The sequence below is a fragment of the Halichoerus grypus genome, chromosome 3 (assembly GCF_964656455.1).
Source record: "Halichoerus grypus chromosome 3, mHalGry1.hap1.1, whole genome shotgun sequence".
Lineage (NCBI taxonomy): Eukaryota > Metazoa > Chordata > Mammalia > Carnivora > Phocidae > Halichoerus > Halichoerus grypus.
In genome coordinates, this window is record NC_135714.1 from 159,699,785 (window position 1) to 159,720,993 (window position 21,209).

Sequence of the window (21,209 nt, forward strand, 5' to 3'; positions counted from 1 at the left end):
CAGACGATGCTGAGGAAATCTCGTGGTTATTTCCATTTTTCTAGCAGGGTCTGCCACCACAGGCCACCTTTCTGGAAGAACTAATGCCTTCCTCCCCTTCTCCTCCCCCAACTTACCTTATACCAAGAAAAGAATCTGAGAGGCATGCAACACACTTATTACAGGAATATTTCTAGCAATAGTACTTAAAGGGAAAACTTGGAAGAACCCTAAATATCCTACAAAAGAAATGTAGCTTTAAAAATTGGAATATATCCATAGAATAAAATAAACAGTCATATTACAATATAGCATATACAGTCAATATACAGTACAAACATTCACTCATATCATGTTAGGAGGAATAGTGGATGACATGCAAAGATTTTCATAATATGACGTTAAGAAAAAAGCAAGTTAGAAAACCACATATCCAATCCCTATTTCTTTAAAGGGAGTTTATTATACATATATGAAAAGAGTAAATGGAGGGGCACCTGGGTGGCTCAGTCGGTGAGCGACTGCCTTCGGCTCGGGTCGTGGTCTCAGGGTCCTGGGATGGAGCCTGCTTCTCCCTCTCCCACTCCCCCTGCTTGTGTTCCCGCTCTTGCTGTCTCTCCCTCTGTCAAATAAATAAAATCTTTAAAAAAAAAAAAAAGAGAGTAAATGGAGAATATCAAAATTTTTCTCTGAGTAGAGGAATTAGAAGATCTTAGGTTTTGTGTGTACTTCTTTATTTTCCCTTGTTTTTGTTGATTGTATGCTACTTTAAGAATCTAGCTATATTTGAAAAAAGGAGGGAGAGATTCAAGACGTTTACAAACCTTCTTTAAAAAAGTGGGGGGACACCTGGGTGGCTCAGTCATCAAGCGTCTGCCATCGGCTCAGGTCATGATCCCAGGGTCCTGGGATCGAGCCCCGCATTGGGCTCCCTGCTCCGCGGGGAGCATGCTTCTCCCTCTCCCACTCCCCCTGCTTGTGTTCCCTCTCTCGCTGTGTCTCTCTCTGTCAAATAAATAAATAAAATCTTAAAAAAAAAAAAAGACATTTACAAACCTGCTGTAGCTTGTTGGGGGTGGAGAGGGATCTGTCATCAAGGCTGGTATCTATGTAATCAACGCGGAGGCCAGGGCTGCATCCCTAGAAAGCTAAGTTCAGGCAACTTCTCTTAATTCAGGCGTCAGATTTAAAAACAAAACAAAACACTGCTGCTTCCTGTTTCAAGAAGATGGGAATTTGCCTTTCTAATCCTAATTGCCCAAATATCAACCCCACACAGCACCCAGATCCGGTGCTGCCTAGAATGGTCTAAACAAAGGAATAAAATAAATGTCCTCCTTATTGTAGTTATTCTGTTTTTCTGGCTTAGCTTCCTCCATCTGAATAAATGCACTCCCTACGAAATAAAAGCCAACCCCAGTATTTACTATACTTAAAGGTTGTTTGACACCCCGCTACCCTCGAGAGAAAACGCCCAATCTGCATGGTTACACGCTAGAGCAGGGACCCTCCCCCTTCCTGACCCTCCTCCCCTCCCTGGGGACAGCCTCCCCCCACCCCCCTCCGCCCCCCGTGCCCCCCTCCCCCCCCCCCCGCACTCACCTCGGCTGGTCCCGCACCCAGAGGAGCAGTCTCTCCCTCCCTTCCTCCCTCCCTCCTCATCCTCCCCCTCCTTCCTCCCTCTTCCTCTCTTCTCTCCCTCCTCCCTTCCCCTCCCTCCCTACTCCCTCCTTCTCTCTCTGTCTCTCTCTCCCTCTCCAGGAAGCCCAGTCAGAGCCCCATCCCTTGGGCTTAGCCAGCAGAGGCAGCAGTCAACTCTGAGCTCTGCCCAACTGCCCTGCCAAGGTCACCACTGATACCGGTTTTAGATCCAAAAATCATTTTTGTCATTTTACTTGACAAGAGAGTAGCATTTTACATCGTTTCTGTTCCTTCTTGCTTCATCCACTTCCTCCAACCTATTTTCCTGTGGCTTTATGTTGAAATTTTTCAAATTTACAGAAAAACTGAAAGAACAGTACAGTGAACATGCATATATCCTTCATCTAACTATTCCACTAACCACTGGCTAACTCTTACCATTTTGTCACATGTGAAAGTTTATAGGCATGACTTCATCACAAACACTTCCAACAAAGCCACTCTCCTGTGATCACATCTAAGAAAATTAACATTACTTCTGCCATTATCACCTAATACCTGTGCAAATTCAAATGTCCCCCCATTGTTTCAAAAATGTCTTTTATAGCTTCTTTTTTGTATCCAGTATCCAATCGAAGTGCTGAAATGTATTTGTGTAATGTCTCTTTCTTGTCTTTTAATGGAGAACAGCCCAGCACATTTTTTTTCTTTTTTTTTAAATTTTATTATGTTATGTTAGTCACCATACATCATTAGTTTTTGATCTGGTGATCCACGAACCATTGTTTTCGTATAACACCCAGTGCTCCATGCAGTACGTGCCCTCCTTAATACCCATCACTGGGCTAACCAATCCCCCCTCCCCCCTCCCTTCTAAAACCCTGTTTGTTTCTCAGAGTCCATAGTATCTCATGGTTCATCTCTCCCTCCAGTTCCCCCCCCCTCATTTTTCCCTTCCTTCTCCTAGTGTCCTCCATGCTATTCCTTATGTTCCACAAATAAGTGAAACCATATGATAATTGACTTTCTCTGCTTGACTTATTTCACTTAGCATAATCTCCTCCAGTCCCATCCATGTTGATGTAAAAGTTGGGTATTCTTCCTTTCTGATGGCTGAGTAATATTCCATTGTATATATGGACCACATCTTCCTTATCCATTCATCTGTTGAAGGGCATCTTGGTTCTTTCCACAGTTTGGCTATTGCGGACATTGCTGCTATGAACATTGGGGCGCATATGGCCCTTCTTTTCACTACATCTGTGTCTTTGGGGTAAATACCCAGTAGTGCAATTGCTGGGTCATAGGGTAACTGTATTTTTAAATTTTGGGGAACATCCACACTGTTTTCCAAAGTAGCTGTACCAACTTGCATTCCCACCAACAGTGTAAGAGGGTTCCCCTTTCTCCACAACCTCTCCAACATTTGTTGTTTCTTTCCCTGTCCATTTTTGCCATTCTAACTGGTGTAAGGTGGTATCTCAATGTGGTTTTGATTTGGATTTCCCTGATGGCTAATGATGATGAACATTTTTTCCTGTGTCTGTTAGCCATTTGTATGTCTTCTTCAGAGAAGTGTCTTTTCATATCTTCTGCCCACTTTTTGACTTATTTGTTTTTTGGGTGTTGAGTTTGAGAAGTTCTTTATAGATCTTGGATACCAGCCCTTTATCTGGAGTGTCATTTGCAAATATCTTCTCCCATTCTGTGGGTTGCCTCTTTGTTTTGTTGACTGTTTCCTTTGCTGTGCAGAAGCTTTTTATCTTGATGAAGTCCCAAAAGTTCATTTTTGCTTTTGTTTCACTAGCTTTTGGAGATGTATCTTGAAAGAAGTTGCTGTGGTCGATGTCAAAGAGGTTACTGCCTATGTTCTCCTCTAGGATTTTGATGGATTCCTGTCTCACATTGAGGTCTTTCATCCACTTTGAGTTTATCTTTGTGAATGGTGTTAGAGAATGGTCGAGTTTCATTCTTCTGCATGTGGCTGTCCAATTTTCCCAGCACCATTTATTGAAGAGACTGTCTTTTTTCCATTGCATGTTTTTTCCTGCTTTGTCAAAGATTATTTGACCATAGAGTTGAGGGTCCATACCTGGGTTCTCTATTCTGTTCCATTGGTCTATATGTCTGTTTTTGTGCCAGTACCATGCTGTCCTGATGATCACAGCTTTGTAATATAGCTTGAAATCGGGCAACGTGATGCCCCCAGCTTTGTTTTTCTTTTTCAACATTTCCTTGGCGATTCGGGGTCTTTTCTGATTCCATACAAATTTTAGGATTGTTTGTTCTGGCACTTTGAAAAATGTCATTGGAATTTTGATCGGGATGGCATGGAAGGTATAGATTGCTCTGGGTAGCATAGACATTTTAACAATGTTTATTCTTCCGATCCTTGAGCATGGAATATTTTTCCATCTTTTTGTGTCTTCTTCAATTTCTTTCATGAGTGTTCTGTAGTTCCTAGAGTATAGATCCTTTACCTCTTTGGTTAGGTTTATTCCGAGGTATCTTATGGTTTTTGGTGCTATTGTAAATGGAATCATTTCTCTAATTTCTCTTTCTACAGTTGCGTTGTTAGTGTATAAGAAAGCAACTGATTTCTGTGCATTGATTTTGTATCCTGCCACATTACTGAATTGCTGGATGAGTTCTAGTAATTTGGGGGTGGAGTCTTTTGGGTTTTCCACATAAAGTATCATGTCGTCTGCGGAAAGAGTTTGACTTCTTCTTCCAGCACATTTTTTAAAAAAAATGATGTTGACTTTTTTGTAGTCTTCAGACCGGTTGGTTTGTACATTTTTCCTGCTCTGGATTCCTGACCTCTTAACCTTTGGGTTGCCTGAGAATTTGGTTATGGACTTCTTTTCTTCTCAATTTACATGCGTCGTGATTTCATCCAGGACTGTGGCTTTGGATAGCTTATTTATGCCAACGACTCCCAAATGAATCTTCTCAGCCTGGGCCTGTCTCCTAAACTGCTGACTCCAGCCACTTCCTAGTGGTCTCACAGACATTTCAAGTTTTCTAACAGAACTCCTTGTCTTCTCCCCAAAACTTCCTCTGCCTGTAGTCCTTCTCTTTTGAATTGATGGCAACTCCACCTCTCCATTTATTCAAGCCAAAAAAACTTAGAATCATCCTTGATTCTGTGTCTCACCATGTATTACACTCCACATCCAATTGTCTGGAAACCATGTTCACTCTGAATATACTGGGAACCTGACCGCTTTCCCCCACCTCCTTTGCTTTCACCCTGGGTCCACCATCTTCATCTGTGGTCAGGATTACCAGCTAACAAGTCCTCCTAACATCTCTGCTCTGTGGCAGCCTCGTCTGAACACAGAAACCACGCTGCTCCTTTACAAGCTCAAGTCGAGTTATATTACTCCTCTACTCAAAACCTTCCGACGTGCTCAGTTTCCCTCAAAAGTTTAGCCAAAGTCCTTCGCTAGCCTCAGAAAGGCCCCCCGTGACCCCTTTGCCCCCTCCCTTCCATTCATGCCGCTCCACCTGTTCTCAGCACACCAAGCCTGATCCAGACTCAAGGCTTTTTGCACTAGCTGTGCACACACCCTCCAGATCCACAGAACTCATTCCCTTGCCTCCCTTGGGTCCTGGCTCAAGTAGCAACTTCTCAAAGAAGCCTATTCCAACCATCCTTCTCAAAATTGCAATTGCCCCCCTTCATGTGCAGTGCACACACACGAGCACACTTCTGATCCCTTTACATATTTGTTTTCTTCATATCTATTTGTATTCTCCATATTGTATATCACCTTCTTTTTTAAAAAGATTTTATTCATTCATTTGAGAGAGAGAGCTCCTGGGCATGCCTGCAGTGGGGAGGGGCAGAGGGAGAGGGAGAAGCAGACTCCCCGCTGAGCAGGGAGCCTGCCGTGGGTCTTGATCCCAGGACCCTGAGATCATGACCTGAGCCGAAGGCAGAAACCTAATGGACTGAGCCACCCAGGTGCCCCTGTACATCACCTTCTAACATGCTCTACAATTTACCAATGTATTATGTTTATTTATCTTCTCCACCCCTCCTGAATGTTAGCTCCCTGGGGGCAGGAGTGGAGGTGACCTGAGGACCTGAGCAAAGATCTGAAGGAGCCATGAAGACATCTAGAAGCAGACAAGGGGTGTGGGGAATAAACTGTACATATATGTAAGAAAAGCCCGTATCAGGTATAGTGCCTGGCAAGCACTGAGAACTGGCTATTATTAATCTTCAGTCCATCCTTCATTCAAGGTAGAAAATTAATGCTGAGAATATAATGAATGGGTTATTATCAAGCCAGCTATATTTCTTAAAGGCTACTTGGCAGGGAGGCACTGGATAACGGGGTAAATATCACAGGCTGAGAGTCCACAGATAACGAATCATGCCGAGTGGATTCAATCAGGAGGCTGGCTCTCCCAGGCTGAGCAGAAGTCCTGCTCTGTTGCTTCTAACGTGTGCTCTCAGCCACAGTTTTTCTGGGCCTATTTATAAAAATGAGGGAGGTGGTTGATAAAAAGAATGCCTAGAGTTTACTAAATTAATGGTCAGTTAGCGTTGGATGCAGGGACCCTCTTGTGAATTAGACAGAAAATAGCCATGACTGTTAGGACTGGCAGGTTCATTCTCTGTGGTAATGTGGCTTGACACTGTCTGTTGTGTATTATAACAAGCACAATTTTGGCATCTTCATCCTGTCTCTGATCCTGGACTCCCCGACAGATCAAAAGGAAATGCAAAGCAAAACTTTTCAAAGATTTGGATATTTAACAGTCTCATTTAAAAAAAAATTTTTTTTAAAGATTTTATTAATGAGAGACAGAGAGAGGCAGAGTGAAAAGCAGGCTCCCTGCAGAGCAGGGAGCCCGATGCGGGACTGGATCCCAGGACCCTGGGATCATGACCTGAGCTGAAGGCAAACGCTCAACCGACTGAGCTACCCAGGCGCCCAACAGTCTCATTTTATATCCTTTTTTAAAATCCCTTGTTCCCCAATCTCTCCAAATTGCCTGGACTTGAGAAAGGAGAATGTATTACCAGCTTCTCATGGGGTAAATTTGTTTCCCACACATCCTCTACTTTACCCCAAATAAGCCCAGAACCCTCTGGCAACAGATCTACTCCAGCCCTGCTCCAGGTCCTAGAGAAAAACCCAAATGACAGCAGAGGCCAAAAGGAACCCTGCCAAAGGAAGCTGCGTGAAGGGCTCCTGGCACAGTGAGAGCCTTCTGGGCATATTCTCCTATGTAAAGCGGACCTGCTTAAAATATGAGACCTCTCTGAAGTCAGCTTTCAAATGAGCCATCCTACTCTCTAATGCATCGACCCAGCGTCAGACTGTCTGGGGAAGTGGCGGAAGGGGACAACGTGCTTGGTTATCGGGATAATTTATCTACGTGGCACCAAATATCAACATGCTGGCTGTGCCTGTGTGCTCTTTGTCCAGGCAGCTGCCCCTCGGCTGCCACGTAAGTACAGAGAATGCCCACTGGGGAAAGGGTAATGGGCTATGCTCCTGCCGCTCTGCAGGCCCTGGGCTCCCCATCCCCCCACCCCAGTGCATATACCCTTCTATGTTCTGAGGGAAGAATCCACAAGTTCCCTTGGGCTAGATCTCAAAAGATTTTCCATTTTCTTTAGCATCCACCCAGGGCTAGGAAGCACAGAAACTTGTGACTGTATTACAAATTAAGTTCCTTATATGCAAGGCACCCAGCAGGAGCGCGGCCCTTCAGATGGCTGTGCACTCGGTTGCTGACTCAGGGGGAGACAGATTATGAATGCCTTAGGACTCAATTCTGTAGAGGCAAAACATTCTGAATGATGGCATGGTGCCCCATTCACATTTCCATTCCAGCAGAAGCTGGAGAATCTGGGATGGATGGTGTTTAACTATAAGCTCACACCACAACTATTTCCTTCTGATCTAGTCCTTACCTACCAACACCTTAGCAGGTTGCTAGTTTTTCCTAAACGATGTGCTTCAGGGTGCCTGGGTGGCTCATTCAGTTGAGAGACTGACTTTTGGTTTCGGCTCAGGTCATGATCTCAGGGTCATGATCTCAGGGTGGTGAGATGGAGCCCCCGCTCCAGCTCTCTCTCTCTCTCTAAAATAAATAAATAAATCTTTTAAAAAGGGATGTGCTTCAATTCTTTTGAAAATTAAACTCATAAACCTAATTCATTTATCTGTATTATACAGAAAAATCAATTAAACAAATTCAGAAGCCTGGGCTGGCTCTTGCAGGTAATAGAACACTCTTGGAACACGGTTGAGCAACCTGCAATTATTTTAAGGAAATAAAGGGGTTTAGGTGTTTTGTGAAGGTGACTCTTTTGTAGAAAGATTCCACTTGGAATGTTTACCACTTTGCACACCGCCACATACATACACTCAGTTAAGAGGTGGCCCTATATTCTGTCTGCGCACGTAGAAATGTTGACATCTTTCACATTTGCAGAGAATAACAATGAGAGTAGAACATCATTTAAGGTAATTTGCACTTTGGAGACCTCTTAAGAAAGGTACGATTTGGAGCCCTGGCCTCAGCCCCCGAAGTACTGAGTGCCAGGCCTGTCACCGCCCCATCACTAGGCGAATGACTACAAACAAGTTAGGGGACCACCCTGCACCTCAACGTCCCATCCCTGGAACTAAGATAATGACATCTGGCTACTTATCTCAAAGGGACATCAATGAGATCATGGATGCCCAAGCTGAGCAAGACACCAGACACTAAAAACTGCCGGAAAGGGTCTGTCTGACCCCCAAGGTCAGGCCGTGTGCGTGAAACTCCTCTGGGTGGGCTCTGGGGACGCAGCGATGCACCTGATCACGTCCCAGGCTTTGAGGCTATCGCGAGGGCTCATCCAGGCGGCGGGCTGCCAGTTTCGGACAGAGCAGCTGCGGTCTGGCCGCGCGCGTCTGGGCCGCCTGGGCTGCTGCCGGGCTACCGGGCTTCGCAGGACCCGGCCCCAACCCGCAGGAGCCGCCGCTCCACAGCGCGACGGCCGCGCAGTTTATTTGACCCGGATCCCTGCAGTCCCTACGCACACACGCACGCACACGCGCACGCACACACGCACGCACGCGCAGCCGCCGAGGCCGAAGGGCCGAGCGTGTATTTTTCCAGGGGTGGCGGGGCGCTGTCAGTCTGTGGGCGGGCCGGGGCGGTGGCGGGGGGGGGGTCGTGCCGGACGAAGGGGGCGCGCCGGTGGCGGGCGCCGGAATGTTAATTGAAATGGAGCTGGCAGCGCGGCGCTGATAAGCGTCGCCGAGCAGCGCCGCGGCCCCGGGAGGCCCGCACCGAGGGGCCCCGCAGTCCCCGGCCCCAGGATTCGCCCGTTTACTCCCGACGTGTGGCGGGCGCGCGGGAGGCGGCGCGCTGGCCCCCGGGGTCTGGCGGGAAGACTCAGCTGTCTCCGCCGCGGAAGGCCGGCGACGGGGATGGTGGGGAGACGACCGGGAGAAATCGAGAAGCTGGCTGTTCTTTGTATCATCAGTAAAAGAAATCTCTTCGCCCCGATCCCGTCTCCGCTCCACACGCAGGCTCTTCCCCTAACCCTGAGATCTTCGCGCCTGTGTTCTGGGGTTCGCGGAGAGCGTCTCTGAAAGTGATCTCAGGCTAACCGTTAACATGGCCCCAGGACAGCCGTTTGGGAGAAGATAGCATTCGATCCTTAGCTCACACTGTACACTCGAAATACACACTCCAAATAGATTTAAATGTAAACGAAACCGTGCAAGTACTAGAAGAAAATATGGGTGAATTCCTCTTTAATCTTGGTGTAGGAAAAGGTTTTGTCACTTTGGCTCGGATCCGGAGACAATAAAAGAGAAGATTAATGCAAGTGATTACATTTTAAAATGCATGACAAAAAGCACTATAAAAGAAGTCAGAAGACAGCTGACAAACAGGATAAAATATTTGCAACATATAGCACAGATACCCCAAATCACTGATACATAGAAAACTCTTAAAAATTGACAGAATATGGAAGAAAGATACAATTTAAATGGATGTGTGTTTTTTATATTTGTATGTATATTGTTCATGCAAATGTATATCTACATACATAGACATATGTAAATATCCTTTAAAAATATAAATACATGTCCTATCTCACTCATAATTAGAGAAATTCAAATTGAAACAACACTGGGAAATCATTTCTCACCTATCAGATCGGTGAAAATTAAAAGGTAGAAGACATTCAGTTGTCTAGGCTGCTACCAGGGAGGTAGGCACTCTCATACATTGCTTGTGGAATGCAAGCCTGTACAACCATTCTGGAGAGGAATTTGACAATGCCTAAATAAATTATATATGCATTTACTTTTGACCCATAACCTACTTCTAGCTGATTCTAGATACACTTCTAGCAATATCAAAACGCATAGCAACAATGTCATTCATAATGCAAAGTATTGGGAAAATCTAAATACTTATTCACAGGAAATTGGTTGAATGTGGCACATTCACACACAATGAGCAACTATAAAAAAGAATAAGGAAGATGGGCGCCTGGGTGGCTCAGTTGGTTAAGCGACTGCCTTCGGCTCAGGTCATGATCCTGGAGTCCCTGAATGGAGTCCTGTATTGGGCTCCCTGCTCAGCAGGGAGTCTGCTTCTCCCTCTGACCCTTCCCCCTCTCATGTGCTCTCTCTCTCTCTCATTCTCTCTCTCAAATAAATAACATCTTAAAAAAAAAAAAGAAGAAGAAGAAGGAAGATCTCTCTGAACCAGTAGGGTGTGGTGTCCAGGATATATTGTTAAGTGAAAAGAGCAAATTATAAGAGTATCTCTAAGAAGGCATGGGAGCTGGGTGCATCCCTGGTTCTGGGGAGGAGTGTGTGCTAGGGAGGGAGCTTTAGGTGTGTGACTGTAGGTGAGCCTACATAAAAAAGGATGCACAGGTGATCAACCCGCCTCTTAAATATGACAATCAGATTCACATCATAGATCTTGATGATGAAAATATAAAGTAAAAAATGTCCTCCTTCATCAAGCAAGTGAAATAGAGCCCATTATTGTCAGTCTACCAGATAAAAGTGAGCTGGCAAGATTCTATAATAAAAGTTCACTGGTCTTTTCCCCTACTGGACCGGATACTCCTAGAGGGTCCTGGAATGTGTGCTATTTATCTTTGTGTCCTAAGTGCCTTGCAAACTGCCTTAGATATAGCGTGACCATATGTTGTGGTTTGTCTGGAACAATTGTGGTTTGTGCCTGACATCCCATCCAGTGAGTGTTTCCTTCCTTTTAAAAATGTCCTTGGTTTGGAGGATTGATTATATGATTACCTTCCCTTATGTAATAGGCACTCAGAAAATATCTACTGAATCAAATAAAATAATTCAGAAAATATTGAAGTAATAGTTTCAGTGAAATTTTAAAATGTGTAGTGAATTTTTCTTAGAAACAAGTGTGCTAAGAAGTACTGAGTGAAAAGGTAGGGAGAAATAGGGGCACTGGGTGGCTCGGTCGTTAAGAGTCTGCCTTCAGCTCAGGTCATGATCCCAGGGTCCTGGGATGGAGCCCCACATCGAGCCCCGCATCGGGCTCCTTGCTCCATGGGGAGTCTGCTTCTCCCTCTCCCTCCACCTCTCCCCCTGCTTGTGTTCCCTCTCTAGCTGTGTTACTCTCTGTCAAATAAATAAATAAAACCTTTAAAAAAAGAAGAAGAAGTAGGGAAAAACATAAGATGATTACTAAACAACTGCATGCATCTTAGTCTGTGTGCTCTAAAGGATAGAGCACCATACTGAAAATGAGAGATGTGTGACCCCAAACAGATTTCTTAACCTCTCTTTGTCTTGGTTTTCTCTTTTGCAACCTGGAAATAATAACTGCTTTACACACCTCTCAGAGTTATTTTGAGAATTATCTGAGTTATTTTTCAAATCTTTATTCTACTCTTGGGGAATCCAAGTGTGAGCAAGGAGAGTAGAGGTAAAGGGCAATAGCTTTGTGTTTGTGATGCAGGCATATGGTAAAAAGAACCAGGATCCCTATCAAGAAAATCTGGATTCTGCCCTGCTATTTGGTAGCTGTGTGGTCTGGCACCATAAGTAACCTCCGTGTTCTTAAAAGAAAAAATGAGAAACCATCATTTTAAAAAAATGAGAAAATTCAATGAGTTGTTTTGAAAGGATTTGCCTTAAGACCATAGTTATGCAATCTGTGGGGGGAAAAAAACCTGTGAAGATCTGTGCCAACAGTCATTAATAGTGCGAGATTTTCCGTGTCCTGGGTATATCCTAGACATGGAACAGCTTATTTTGAGCAAAGGAAAGATAGGTAGAAAGGGCACAGACACTGATGTTGCAGCAAAGACATCCTGGGTATAAAGCAACAGCCACCCACGGGTAGCAATTAGAAGCATAATATCAATACAAAAATCTTATTAAGTGTCACTACTTTATAGCAACAAGAAGGACTACCCATATTACGTTACTTTGTCAGGTAAGGAAGGGAAAATGTTTTTTTAAAAAATACAAGTGTCTGATCATTTATGGGGGGAAAAAAGCACAAAAAGAATAAAGTGATGAGATTGGGAGTGTGTAGGAACTGGGGAAGGATGGGGAGTGGGCATGAGAATGAGAATAGAAAGGGTAAAGATGTAGTGGTCACATCTTTGAATACACATTTTTGCATAACTTTTGCTTTTGGAATTATGTTAATGTTTCACATACTCAAAAAATAAACATTATTATAATATTTTAAAATGGGTCCCAGCGAAAGAGACAGTGGCCAGCAGAAAGTGCAACCATGGGCAATTCAGTTTCCCCAGGCCTGGGTGGGCCAGATACCTCTGGACCAGTCCCCAGAGTATGCTAGAGACTACCCCCAGGCAAACAAGGCAGATTTCTTTATGCAACAAATGTTTATTGGAGACCTACTATGTACCAGTTGCTAGCCTAGGCCCTGGAGATACACTGTGGAACAGACCCAGAGCAAAGCCCCAGTCTAGTCTAGTGGGGATCCTGCTATCTGTGAAAGACCTTAGTTGATTTCCTGCAGGCCCATGAGGCCCCAGAGCCAGACTTCACTTGGAATTGCCTGTTGTGTATAGAATTTTAAAGAGGGAATCCCTTCATTTTAAGAAAGTCTGAAAGAAACTGCCCGGGGTGGGGGGGGTTGGGGTGGGGGAGAGACTTGTTAACTGTGGATGGGAAGAGGTTCAATATACATCATGCACAAATTCTATATGATTGTGCACAGTGTCACTCTGCATGGGACTCATTTAAAAGTCTGTCTCCTGTGCAAGACTGGAATAAGAGAAAGGGGCCGAGGTTTCTCATTTCCTTAGTAGGTTCAGAACTTGGACCGAGCTGGCCCAGGGTAGGTGCTTCAAATATGTTCATGGACCTAATTTGGTTTGCCAGCATTTTATTTATTGTGCGACCTAAGTGGACTAAGGCGAATCCACTCACAACTCTGACGTGGCTGGCTCCATTTATTTTATTTTATTTTATTTATGATTTTACTTATTTGACAGAGAGAGAGTGAGAGAGCACAGGCAGGGGGAGCAGCAGAGGGAGGTGGAGAAACAGGCTGCCGGCTGAGCCAGGAGCCCAAGGCGGGATCAATCCCAGGATCCCGGTATCATGACCCAACCAAAGGCAGACGCCCAACCTACTGAGCCACCCAGGCGCCCCTCCATCTCATTTTAAGAATAGAGATGAAGTGAGGCACCAGCGTGGCTCATTCAGTTAAGCATCAGACTCTTTGATTTCAGCTCAGGTCTTAATCTCAGGATCTTGAGTTCAAGCGCCTTCTCCCCCTCCCTGCGGGGCATGGAGCCTACTTAAAACAAACGAACAAACGAATAAATAGTCAATATTAAAAAAAAGAAGACGAAGAAGAAGAGTAGAGATGACGACCTCTCCACTCATGAGCTAGGGACACACACACACCACCAGCACCACACCGTCTGGGCTGTGCCGTGTCCTGCCTAAGAGGCTGGGGACCTTTTCTGCTCTTGACGCCCGGCCTAAGCTACTCCTTGTCCCTCCCGGGTGCCCCCGCTGTGGCCAGTGGCCAGGTCGCTCGCATTGCCCTTTCGCCGCGGGGCAGTGTTGTTGTGGCTGCAATGGACCGGGCGGGTAAGATGCACGTTATGGGTTCCACTCTCCCGAGGGGGCGCGCCCAGTGCGCTCTAGCGTTAAAGGAGGAGGACGAAGGGATGACACCGAAGCCCGGCCTGTTTGCCGCAACGTTCGGGTCCCGGGGCCTGGAGGTGACTTGGGGAGAGCGAGACCCGGAGAAGGGGAGAGCAAGAAAAGCGAAGACCAGTACCGTGCCGTTTGCTCCGACGTACTGCAAGGCGGGGACGGGCGAGGCAGGAGGACAGCCTCTGTCCCCGCCCCGGTTGGGCAAGAGCGGTCCGCACACCTCCCCAGGTTTGCCTGAGCCCAAGCCGCCGTTTCCCTAACGCAGACTCGGTCTGCACCAATTGCGAGCCGTCAGAACGCCTTTTCATGTCCCAAATCTCTAACAAACCAGGAGAGAAAAATAAAGCTGGAACCGGAGAACAGGATTTGAACGCTGGGCTTTTGATACCACGACCCTCTCAAGGTGTCCTTTTTTTCTCGGACTTCCTAGAGAGCGATAGTCCACCCGATAGTCTACCGCGCCCGCCGCGGGTTGGCGCTTGATGTCTTTATCCCGGGTCACCCCCAGCCGCAGCTTGCAAGGCCAGGACTGAGCAAAGCTACTGGAGCCGGAGCTGCGGAGGGGGCGTCTACCTGGCGTGCTCTTAATGAAAATGTTCTAAATTCACCCACTTTCAGGTGTCCGGGTGGTTGAAGTAAATACCCACAGAGAGGAGGATACGATCATACTATTTTTCTAGGAAGTCGTGAGATATGTTTTATGAGCATTAAGATATTTGATTCATGAATATTTGTTCTACATATTTATCCTGAGGAAATAATCCAAAGTGTTGACAAAGTTGAAGGCATGAAGATGTTCTCTGAAGCTTTATTTAGTGATAAAAAATAGATACAATCTAAAACTATAAACACAGTCTATTATGAATCATCCATAACAAGGACTATTATATTGTAATTTTAAAATACATTTGTAAAAAACTCTTTAATGAAGTCCTGGACATGCTTATATGTAAATTTAAAATATACAAATTCACATATAGCCTATGCAAAGACATATAAAGAAGGAAGTGAGCCAAATGTCCTCTCTGGATGACTCTTGTTTTCTTTTCAACTTTCTCTTATTTTCCTTTTCCCTCCAAAGGATGAATGATGACTTTTATAATCAGAAAAAAAAATTAAAGAAATGTATGTGTTATCACAAGATTTCAAGGTCTCTGGGGGGCAAAGCCATATCTCTTTCAGACAAAAAGGTGGGGATGTACTGTTTTGACAAAACCAGATTCCCGGTGTGCCCTGCTGTTGGAGAGCTGGGCCACCTCAGAGTCGCTTAACTTCTCTGATGATGACTCCTCACTGAAAAACACAGGAAGGAAGGAAGGAAGGAAGGAAGGAAGGAAGGAAGGAAGGAAGGAAGGAAGGAAGGAAGGAAAGAAGGAAGGAAGGAAGGAAGGAGATACTGGAAACATTTGGGGTATAGCTTTGATGTAAAGATTAAATGATATGATGTATAAGAAATCATTAGTTGGTTGTGCTGAAATTTTTGCTCCCACTAGCCTAGGGAGATGAATTCGATTTATCTGGATTTCAGGTAGTAATAAAGCCCAGAGAGTCCTTGTAACATTGAATTCTCTTAAGAAGTTCTATTTAAGAAACAGTTGATCCGAAATCCCAAAAAAGAACTCTAGTGAGATTTCATTTTGATTAAAAGGTATTTTTAAACTCCCTAGAGTCTGTGCTGAGACTGCCGACCCTAACTCATGTTTTTTTAATTAAACCAATGTAGCATGAGTAATAGCAGGGGACGGTCATTGGGGTTTCATACACATTCTCACAATCATCCTCTGATGGGCCTATTCTTATCTCCATTTTAAAATTAAGCCTAAGTTTACAGAGGTAAATACCTTGCCCAAATCCCACAGTTGATGTGTTCCAGAGCAAGGCTAGACATGTTGACTCCACCCCCACAATCATAGCTACTGTACACACACTCTCTCTCTTTTTAAAGATTTTATTTATTTATTTGACAGAGAGATAGGGAGAGCCAAAGCGCACGAGAGGTGGGGGATGGCAGAGGGAGAGGGAGAAGCAGACTTCCCACTGAGCAAGGAGCCTGATGCGGGGCTGGATCCCAGAACCCCAAGATTATGACCTGAGCCGAAGACAGGCGCTTAACCGACTAAGCCATCCAGGCGCCCCCACATTGTCTCTCTTCACTCGGTGCCAGCGTCGTCGGAGGAGGTTTTCTGAAGATCTAATGCTGGTCAAAATTTCCCATCCCTTGGGGGCAGGGGAAGGGGGACACGAGGACACACGCAGGCACTCTGAAAACAATCAACTTTAGGGAGAATAAAGGGGAGGGAGAGAAGGAACTGGGGGCGAGGAAGGGCAAGGTGAGCCCCTGTCTGGCACCTTCCTGAGGGCTGGGGTTATTACCTTTCCTCCTCCCCACCCACTCACAGAGCCTGCAAAGAGGCCAAGGGGCCCCCTAGTAGAGCTTCCTAGCCCTTTCTTCGCTCCTGGAGCTGAGAGGCTCTTCCTAGGAAGTGGCCGATCTTGTTTCCCCAGACCCAGATTCTGCTCTAAGCGAGAAGTTTCCCGCTTAATCTAGGCATAGACCGGTCAAGACTAGCTTCTCCGCCGCCCAGCCTCTGCTCCCTGGGCCCAGCTCCCCCCGGCGGGGCCCCCAACCTGCGCCCACTAAGACTCCAGCGTGTTCCTCCAATCCCACGGGTGCCCAGCTGTCTCCACCTCAGTTTTCCTCGGCCGAAGAGTGGAGAGTTGAGTTAAGGCCAGGCCCGATGGATAGGCTTGGGTTGCAGAGCAAGGGTTCCACCCCCCAAGCCCACAAGTCCTCTAGGAGAGCCCCCTTCGGCCGGGGATTGACCTCGGCAGCTCGGGCCTGTACCGTAAGCACCGAGGGACGAGCCGCGCGCAGCACTCTCTCCCGTTTCCCTTGCTTTTGAGAACCGTCAACACAAACCAAACCTTTCCCGGAAGGTGGCTGGGGTTTGGAGAGGAATTAGAAGGGCGCGGGAAGAAAGCGCCTGGGGGAGGAAGGTGCAGGTTAGCACGTGGTTTCTGGCCGGACCAATGAGGGTCGGCGATCTCGTCACTTGGCCTCGGTCACCCCGCCAGCAGGGATGGCCCAGAGGAAGGCGCAGTGCTGGATACTGGGCGTCTGCCCCAGACCTCGGGTCTGCGGTGCTTGCAGCGACAAGACGGGAAGCTCAGGGCGCTGCGCTCCTGGGGGACGGGGACCTCCCCAGCCCCGCCTCCTCCGCCTTCGGGATGCTGCTGAACCCTGTCACCTCCACTCCCTTCTCGGTCAATGACATCCTGAGGCTGGAGCGAGAGCAGATTGGTTCCGAGTCCTTGCAACTCCGGGGTGCACGGAGGAGCCCTGAAAGCTTTCAGTGTCTGCGAATGGTCCCAGAACCGCGAAAGGCTGAGGTTCCCAGCACCTGCAGGGCCGGCGGCGGCGACAGCGGCAGAAGGCAGGACGAGTCGGGGTCTCCTGGTGGTCCCTGTGAGACGGTCACGGAGATGGACGCGGAACGGGTGGGGGAGCTACGTAAGTACTCGTGCTCGGGTCTTGGCCCCTACAGGGAGATCACGGCTGTGGGGGGATGGTCACTACCAGCTGGCGCGTGCGGGTAACACGCATCTCCGGGTCTTTCCTGCTCCAAGGGCCTAGCCCCATTTTCTCTTATTTGAGAATTCCAAAAGACAGATCCCTCAGCCCCCTCTACCATCTCCTCCGGACACCCAGTGTGCTTCCCGCGGCCCTATCCAAATAAGGTCCCGCATCTTAGGCATTCATAATTTCCACAGCCTGTCCTCTGATTCCCAAAAGCGTATCAACCCCCACTCACAGCCACACTTCCCAGAAACTCCAGCTTCTCTTTCTTACAGCGAAACCCTCTACAGTATCTTAGCTGTGCTCCATCACCACCAGACTTCCCTGCCATGTCCGCGTCTCTCTACCCTAAAGCGTCTGCCAGAAGTGTAGCCATCAAAGCAGGCGAGCGCCGGGGAGTGAAAACCCGGCCGGCTCTGGGGTCAATCGCAGCCCTTTCTTGGGGCTTGCTAAGTGGCCTGGCCAGCCCAGTCGATCCTCCGCCCGAATTCCTGGTCTGGACAATAAGAGGTGGCGACCAGATCAGTTAATGTCTGAGTCCCTAGGCCTGGACGGCCCTGCGGGCGCTGGCGACCAATCCTCCGCGTCTGGGAGCATAGTAAGGGGAGCTCCAGCTTCGCTGCTCTGGGAGACGACTCTCCGCTCGCTCTCCGCAAGCACAACCTCGGGCGCGGACAGCGAGGCCCCGGCACCTGCGTCCAGCGGCAGGAAGTCAAGGAGCGGGCAGTGAGTTGTGTTGCCTTGTCTCCTGCGAAGCTTCCACAGGGGAGTCTCGACATTCGGAAGGATGAAAAAGCCTGTCTTCCTCTCGCCAAATCTCTGCACCTCGGTCTGCAGCCTCCCGGTGCGCGTCTGGGGGCCCCAGCGAGACCTCGCAGGTCGGCCTTCCGCTGCCAGGCTGGGTCACGGCCCGTCCATTCAAGGCGCAAACGAATAAGTAAAGGGGCTAGTTCGCAGTTGTTCGTCGACTGGTAGCCTGGTTATTCAGGCTATTCTCCAGGAATCTGGAGAACATTAAACTTTGCTGTGTTCGCGGAGAAGTCTGGGGGTTTTCTGCAGTGGACTCTAAACACTAATTCCCTCGGAGATGCTCAGCCAACTCGGCGTTCACTCTGGCCTTGCTGAGAAAGGGTCACAGTCCTTTCTGTCACCCAGCAGCCGAAGGCACGCGCAGCGCGTTCCTCCTCCTCTGGCGAACCCTGGGCAGCATCTCTTAAGCAGCTGCCTGTCCTGGATGCCGAGAAGGGGCCCGCGCCCTGCTCCAGGAACCAAGCCCAGGGCCGCTGCAACGATCGAACCTTCCTGGTAGTCGCTGCATGCCTATCTGTCCCCAGCCGAACCACCTTGCTTTCAAGGACGCAGGGCAAGAGGGGCTCCAGACGGTGACCAGGAGTGTGCAGGGGGCTGGTAGGCACCCAGACGCCTCACAGCCCCATGGCCTGCCTGGTTAGGGACTCTCAAATGGGGTCCTGCTAGTTCCAAAGAGTTGCTGAAGGTCAGTTGTTACTTTTCAATTTGCTAAGAATAAAACCCCAGTCCATATTTTTCCTCTTTGAGAGAAGAGATGTCCCCAGTTTCTCTGAGCACAGGCTTCTCTGAAGGAAGTTTTTATTTCCCCAAACTTCAAATACCAAACAGCCCCATCACCCACCCCCAGGAGATTGTGTCAATGTGGTTGGGGATTTGAAGTCCGGTTGCAATCCGCACCTCCTGTAATTAGGTGCTTCACCTTGCTATGAACTTGCAGCCACTCCACATTCCTGGTTTCTCCTGACATGCTTTCCCATGAAAACTCAGCCTTTCCTCTCTACCCACCCTTGGGTTAAAAAAGAGCTTAGCCAAGACAGAAGATAGGTGGGAAGAAGGGAAGGAAAGGGTATATTTCAGCGGGCTTCAGGAACAGCCGCCCCCCCCCCATGAGATAGGGCACCACCCCGGGGAAGAGGAAGTCAGAGCGAAACCAACGCCACCTGCTTACCAAAGAGACCCCAAAGGAGAAAGAGGCTGCTTTTTAAAAAGCCGAATATGGATCTAAACTTTGTATATAACCCCAAGAGACCCTCAGTTTCTGAGCCAAGAATCAGGACTCAGAAAAATATTCCATTTGCCTTTATTTTATTTTGCTAATTTGGATTACAGAACATCTCATCCAAGAAAGATGGGACGGGTCCCTGGTGCGGGCGGAGCACTTGATGAGCAAAAAGACAAGGGTGTGTGCAAAGGTGGGGTGAAGGTGGGAGATACTCGGGACACCCACCCTGAGCTTGGATTGCAATACCCCGTGATTCGCGGGGGACCACCACGGATAACCAGGCAGACAGGAACCCACAGGCAAGCAGGTCACCAAGTTTTCACGCTCTCTCTCTCTCTCCCTCTCTCTATCTCTATCTCTTCCTCTTTCTCCACCCCCTCCTTTCCACCAAGGGCAGTCCAAAGTCAATTTCCATCTAATAGTCCCCCAACATTAGCACTTGGTCCTTGCGGCTAAAGCTCCCCCAAACTCGACCACACTTTAGAATCGAATCACAGCGAATCGTCCCCCACCACCACCCATACACAGACATTCTAAGAAGAAAATGAAGTTGTCTTAGACTCTTGATCAGCTACCTTTTGGGAAAAGACTGCACACCGGAGACCCCAGAGTGTCACAATTTACATATGTGCCTGCAGGTACAATCGTGACAGAACTTGGGGGAAAGGAACCTACGGACCCTCCGGGGACTGGGGGAGGGGTCAGCAGAGGGGACAGAAGGGGACGCGAAGTGAAGGCTACCAGGGGAGAGGGGAGTCCCTTAAAAACGACGTTAAGACTTGCTCAGGTAAGCCTGAGGCTGGGCGCTGACGCTGTTCCTTCCTGTGCTTTTAGAGCCGGGCCTCAGCGCAGCCCCGCCCCTCCACGGCGGGACCAGGGGGCCAGAGCGCTGCGTTGGCGACATTGGCATCGGCGCGCGCGGGGACGGCACCGAGCAGCCCAAGGCGCGGCAGCGGCGGAAGCCGCGCGTGCTCTTTTCGCAGGCGCAGGTGCTAGCGCTGGAGCGGCGCTTCAAGCAGCAGCGGTACCTGTCGGCGCCCGAGCGCGAGCACCTGGCCGGCGCGCTGCAGCTCACGCCTACGCAGGTCAAGATCTGGTTCCAGAACCGGCGCTACAAGTGCAAGAGACAGCGCCAGGACAAGTCCCTAGAACTGGCGGGCCACCCCCTAGCGCCGCGCCGCGTGGCGGTGCCCGTGCTGGTGCGGGACGGCAAGCCGTGCCTGGGCCCCGGCGCGCCGTCCTTTCCCGGCCCCTACGGCGCGGCCGCGTCGCCCTATTCCTGTTACGGCGGCTATGCGGGCGCTCCTTTCGGCGCCGGCTACGGCGGGGGCTACGCGGGTGCGCCCCCGGGGCCCGCGACGCCCGCACCTCTGGCCCGCGCCGGCTTCGCTGGGGGTGGCCCCAGCGCCAGCCCGCAGAGCCATCTGCCCGCCCCGCTGCAGGGTGTCAGGGCCTGGTGAGGCGCCTGGGCTCCGTACGGCCACCGTGTCCTGGTGCTCCGTCCCAGCCTCTCCGCACACCGGCTTCGGCCGGGAAGAGCGGCGGCGGCGGCGGAGGGCATAGGCGACCCGATGGCACTTCTCCCTGAGCAATCCCCGGAACTGCGAATCGTCCCCAACAGGGACAATTCGGACATCCCGCTGAGGCACTGGGGGACATTCTTCTCCGCAGGGACCTAAAGCCGGCCGCCCACAAAGTAGCACCGGGAGGGAGGAAAGCCTGGGGTGGCTGGCAGTTTCGGGTGTCGGAGCAGTACCGAGGCAGGTGACTTGTCGGGCCTCAAAGCCAGGGTTTGCTGACA

The 21,209-nt window shown here is 48.8% G+C and overlaps 1 protein-coding gene across 1 annotated transcript; it reads left to right on the plus strand.

Moving 5' to 3' along the window:
• The first annotated feature begins 17,027 nt into the window (after window positions 1–17,027).
• Window positions 17,028–20,868, plus strand: NKX2-6 (NK2 homeobox 6). Its single transcript, XM_036075072.2, has 2 exons — window positions 17,028–17,310; window positions 20,243–20,868. Exons 1-2 carry the CDS (start codon window positions 17,028–17,030, stop codon window positions 20,866–20,868), a joined length of 909 nt encoding a protein of 302 aa, XP_035930965.2.
• The last annotated feature ends 341 nt before the right edge of the window (window positions 20,869–21,209 follow it).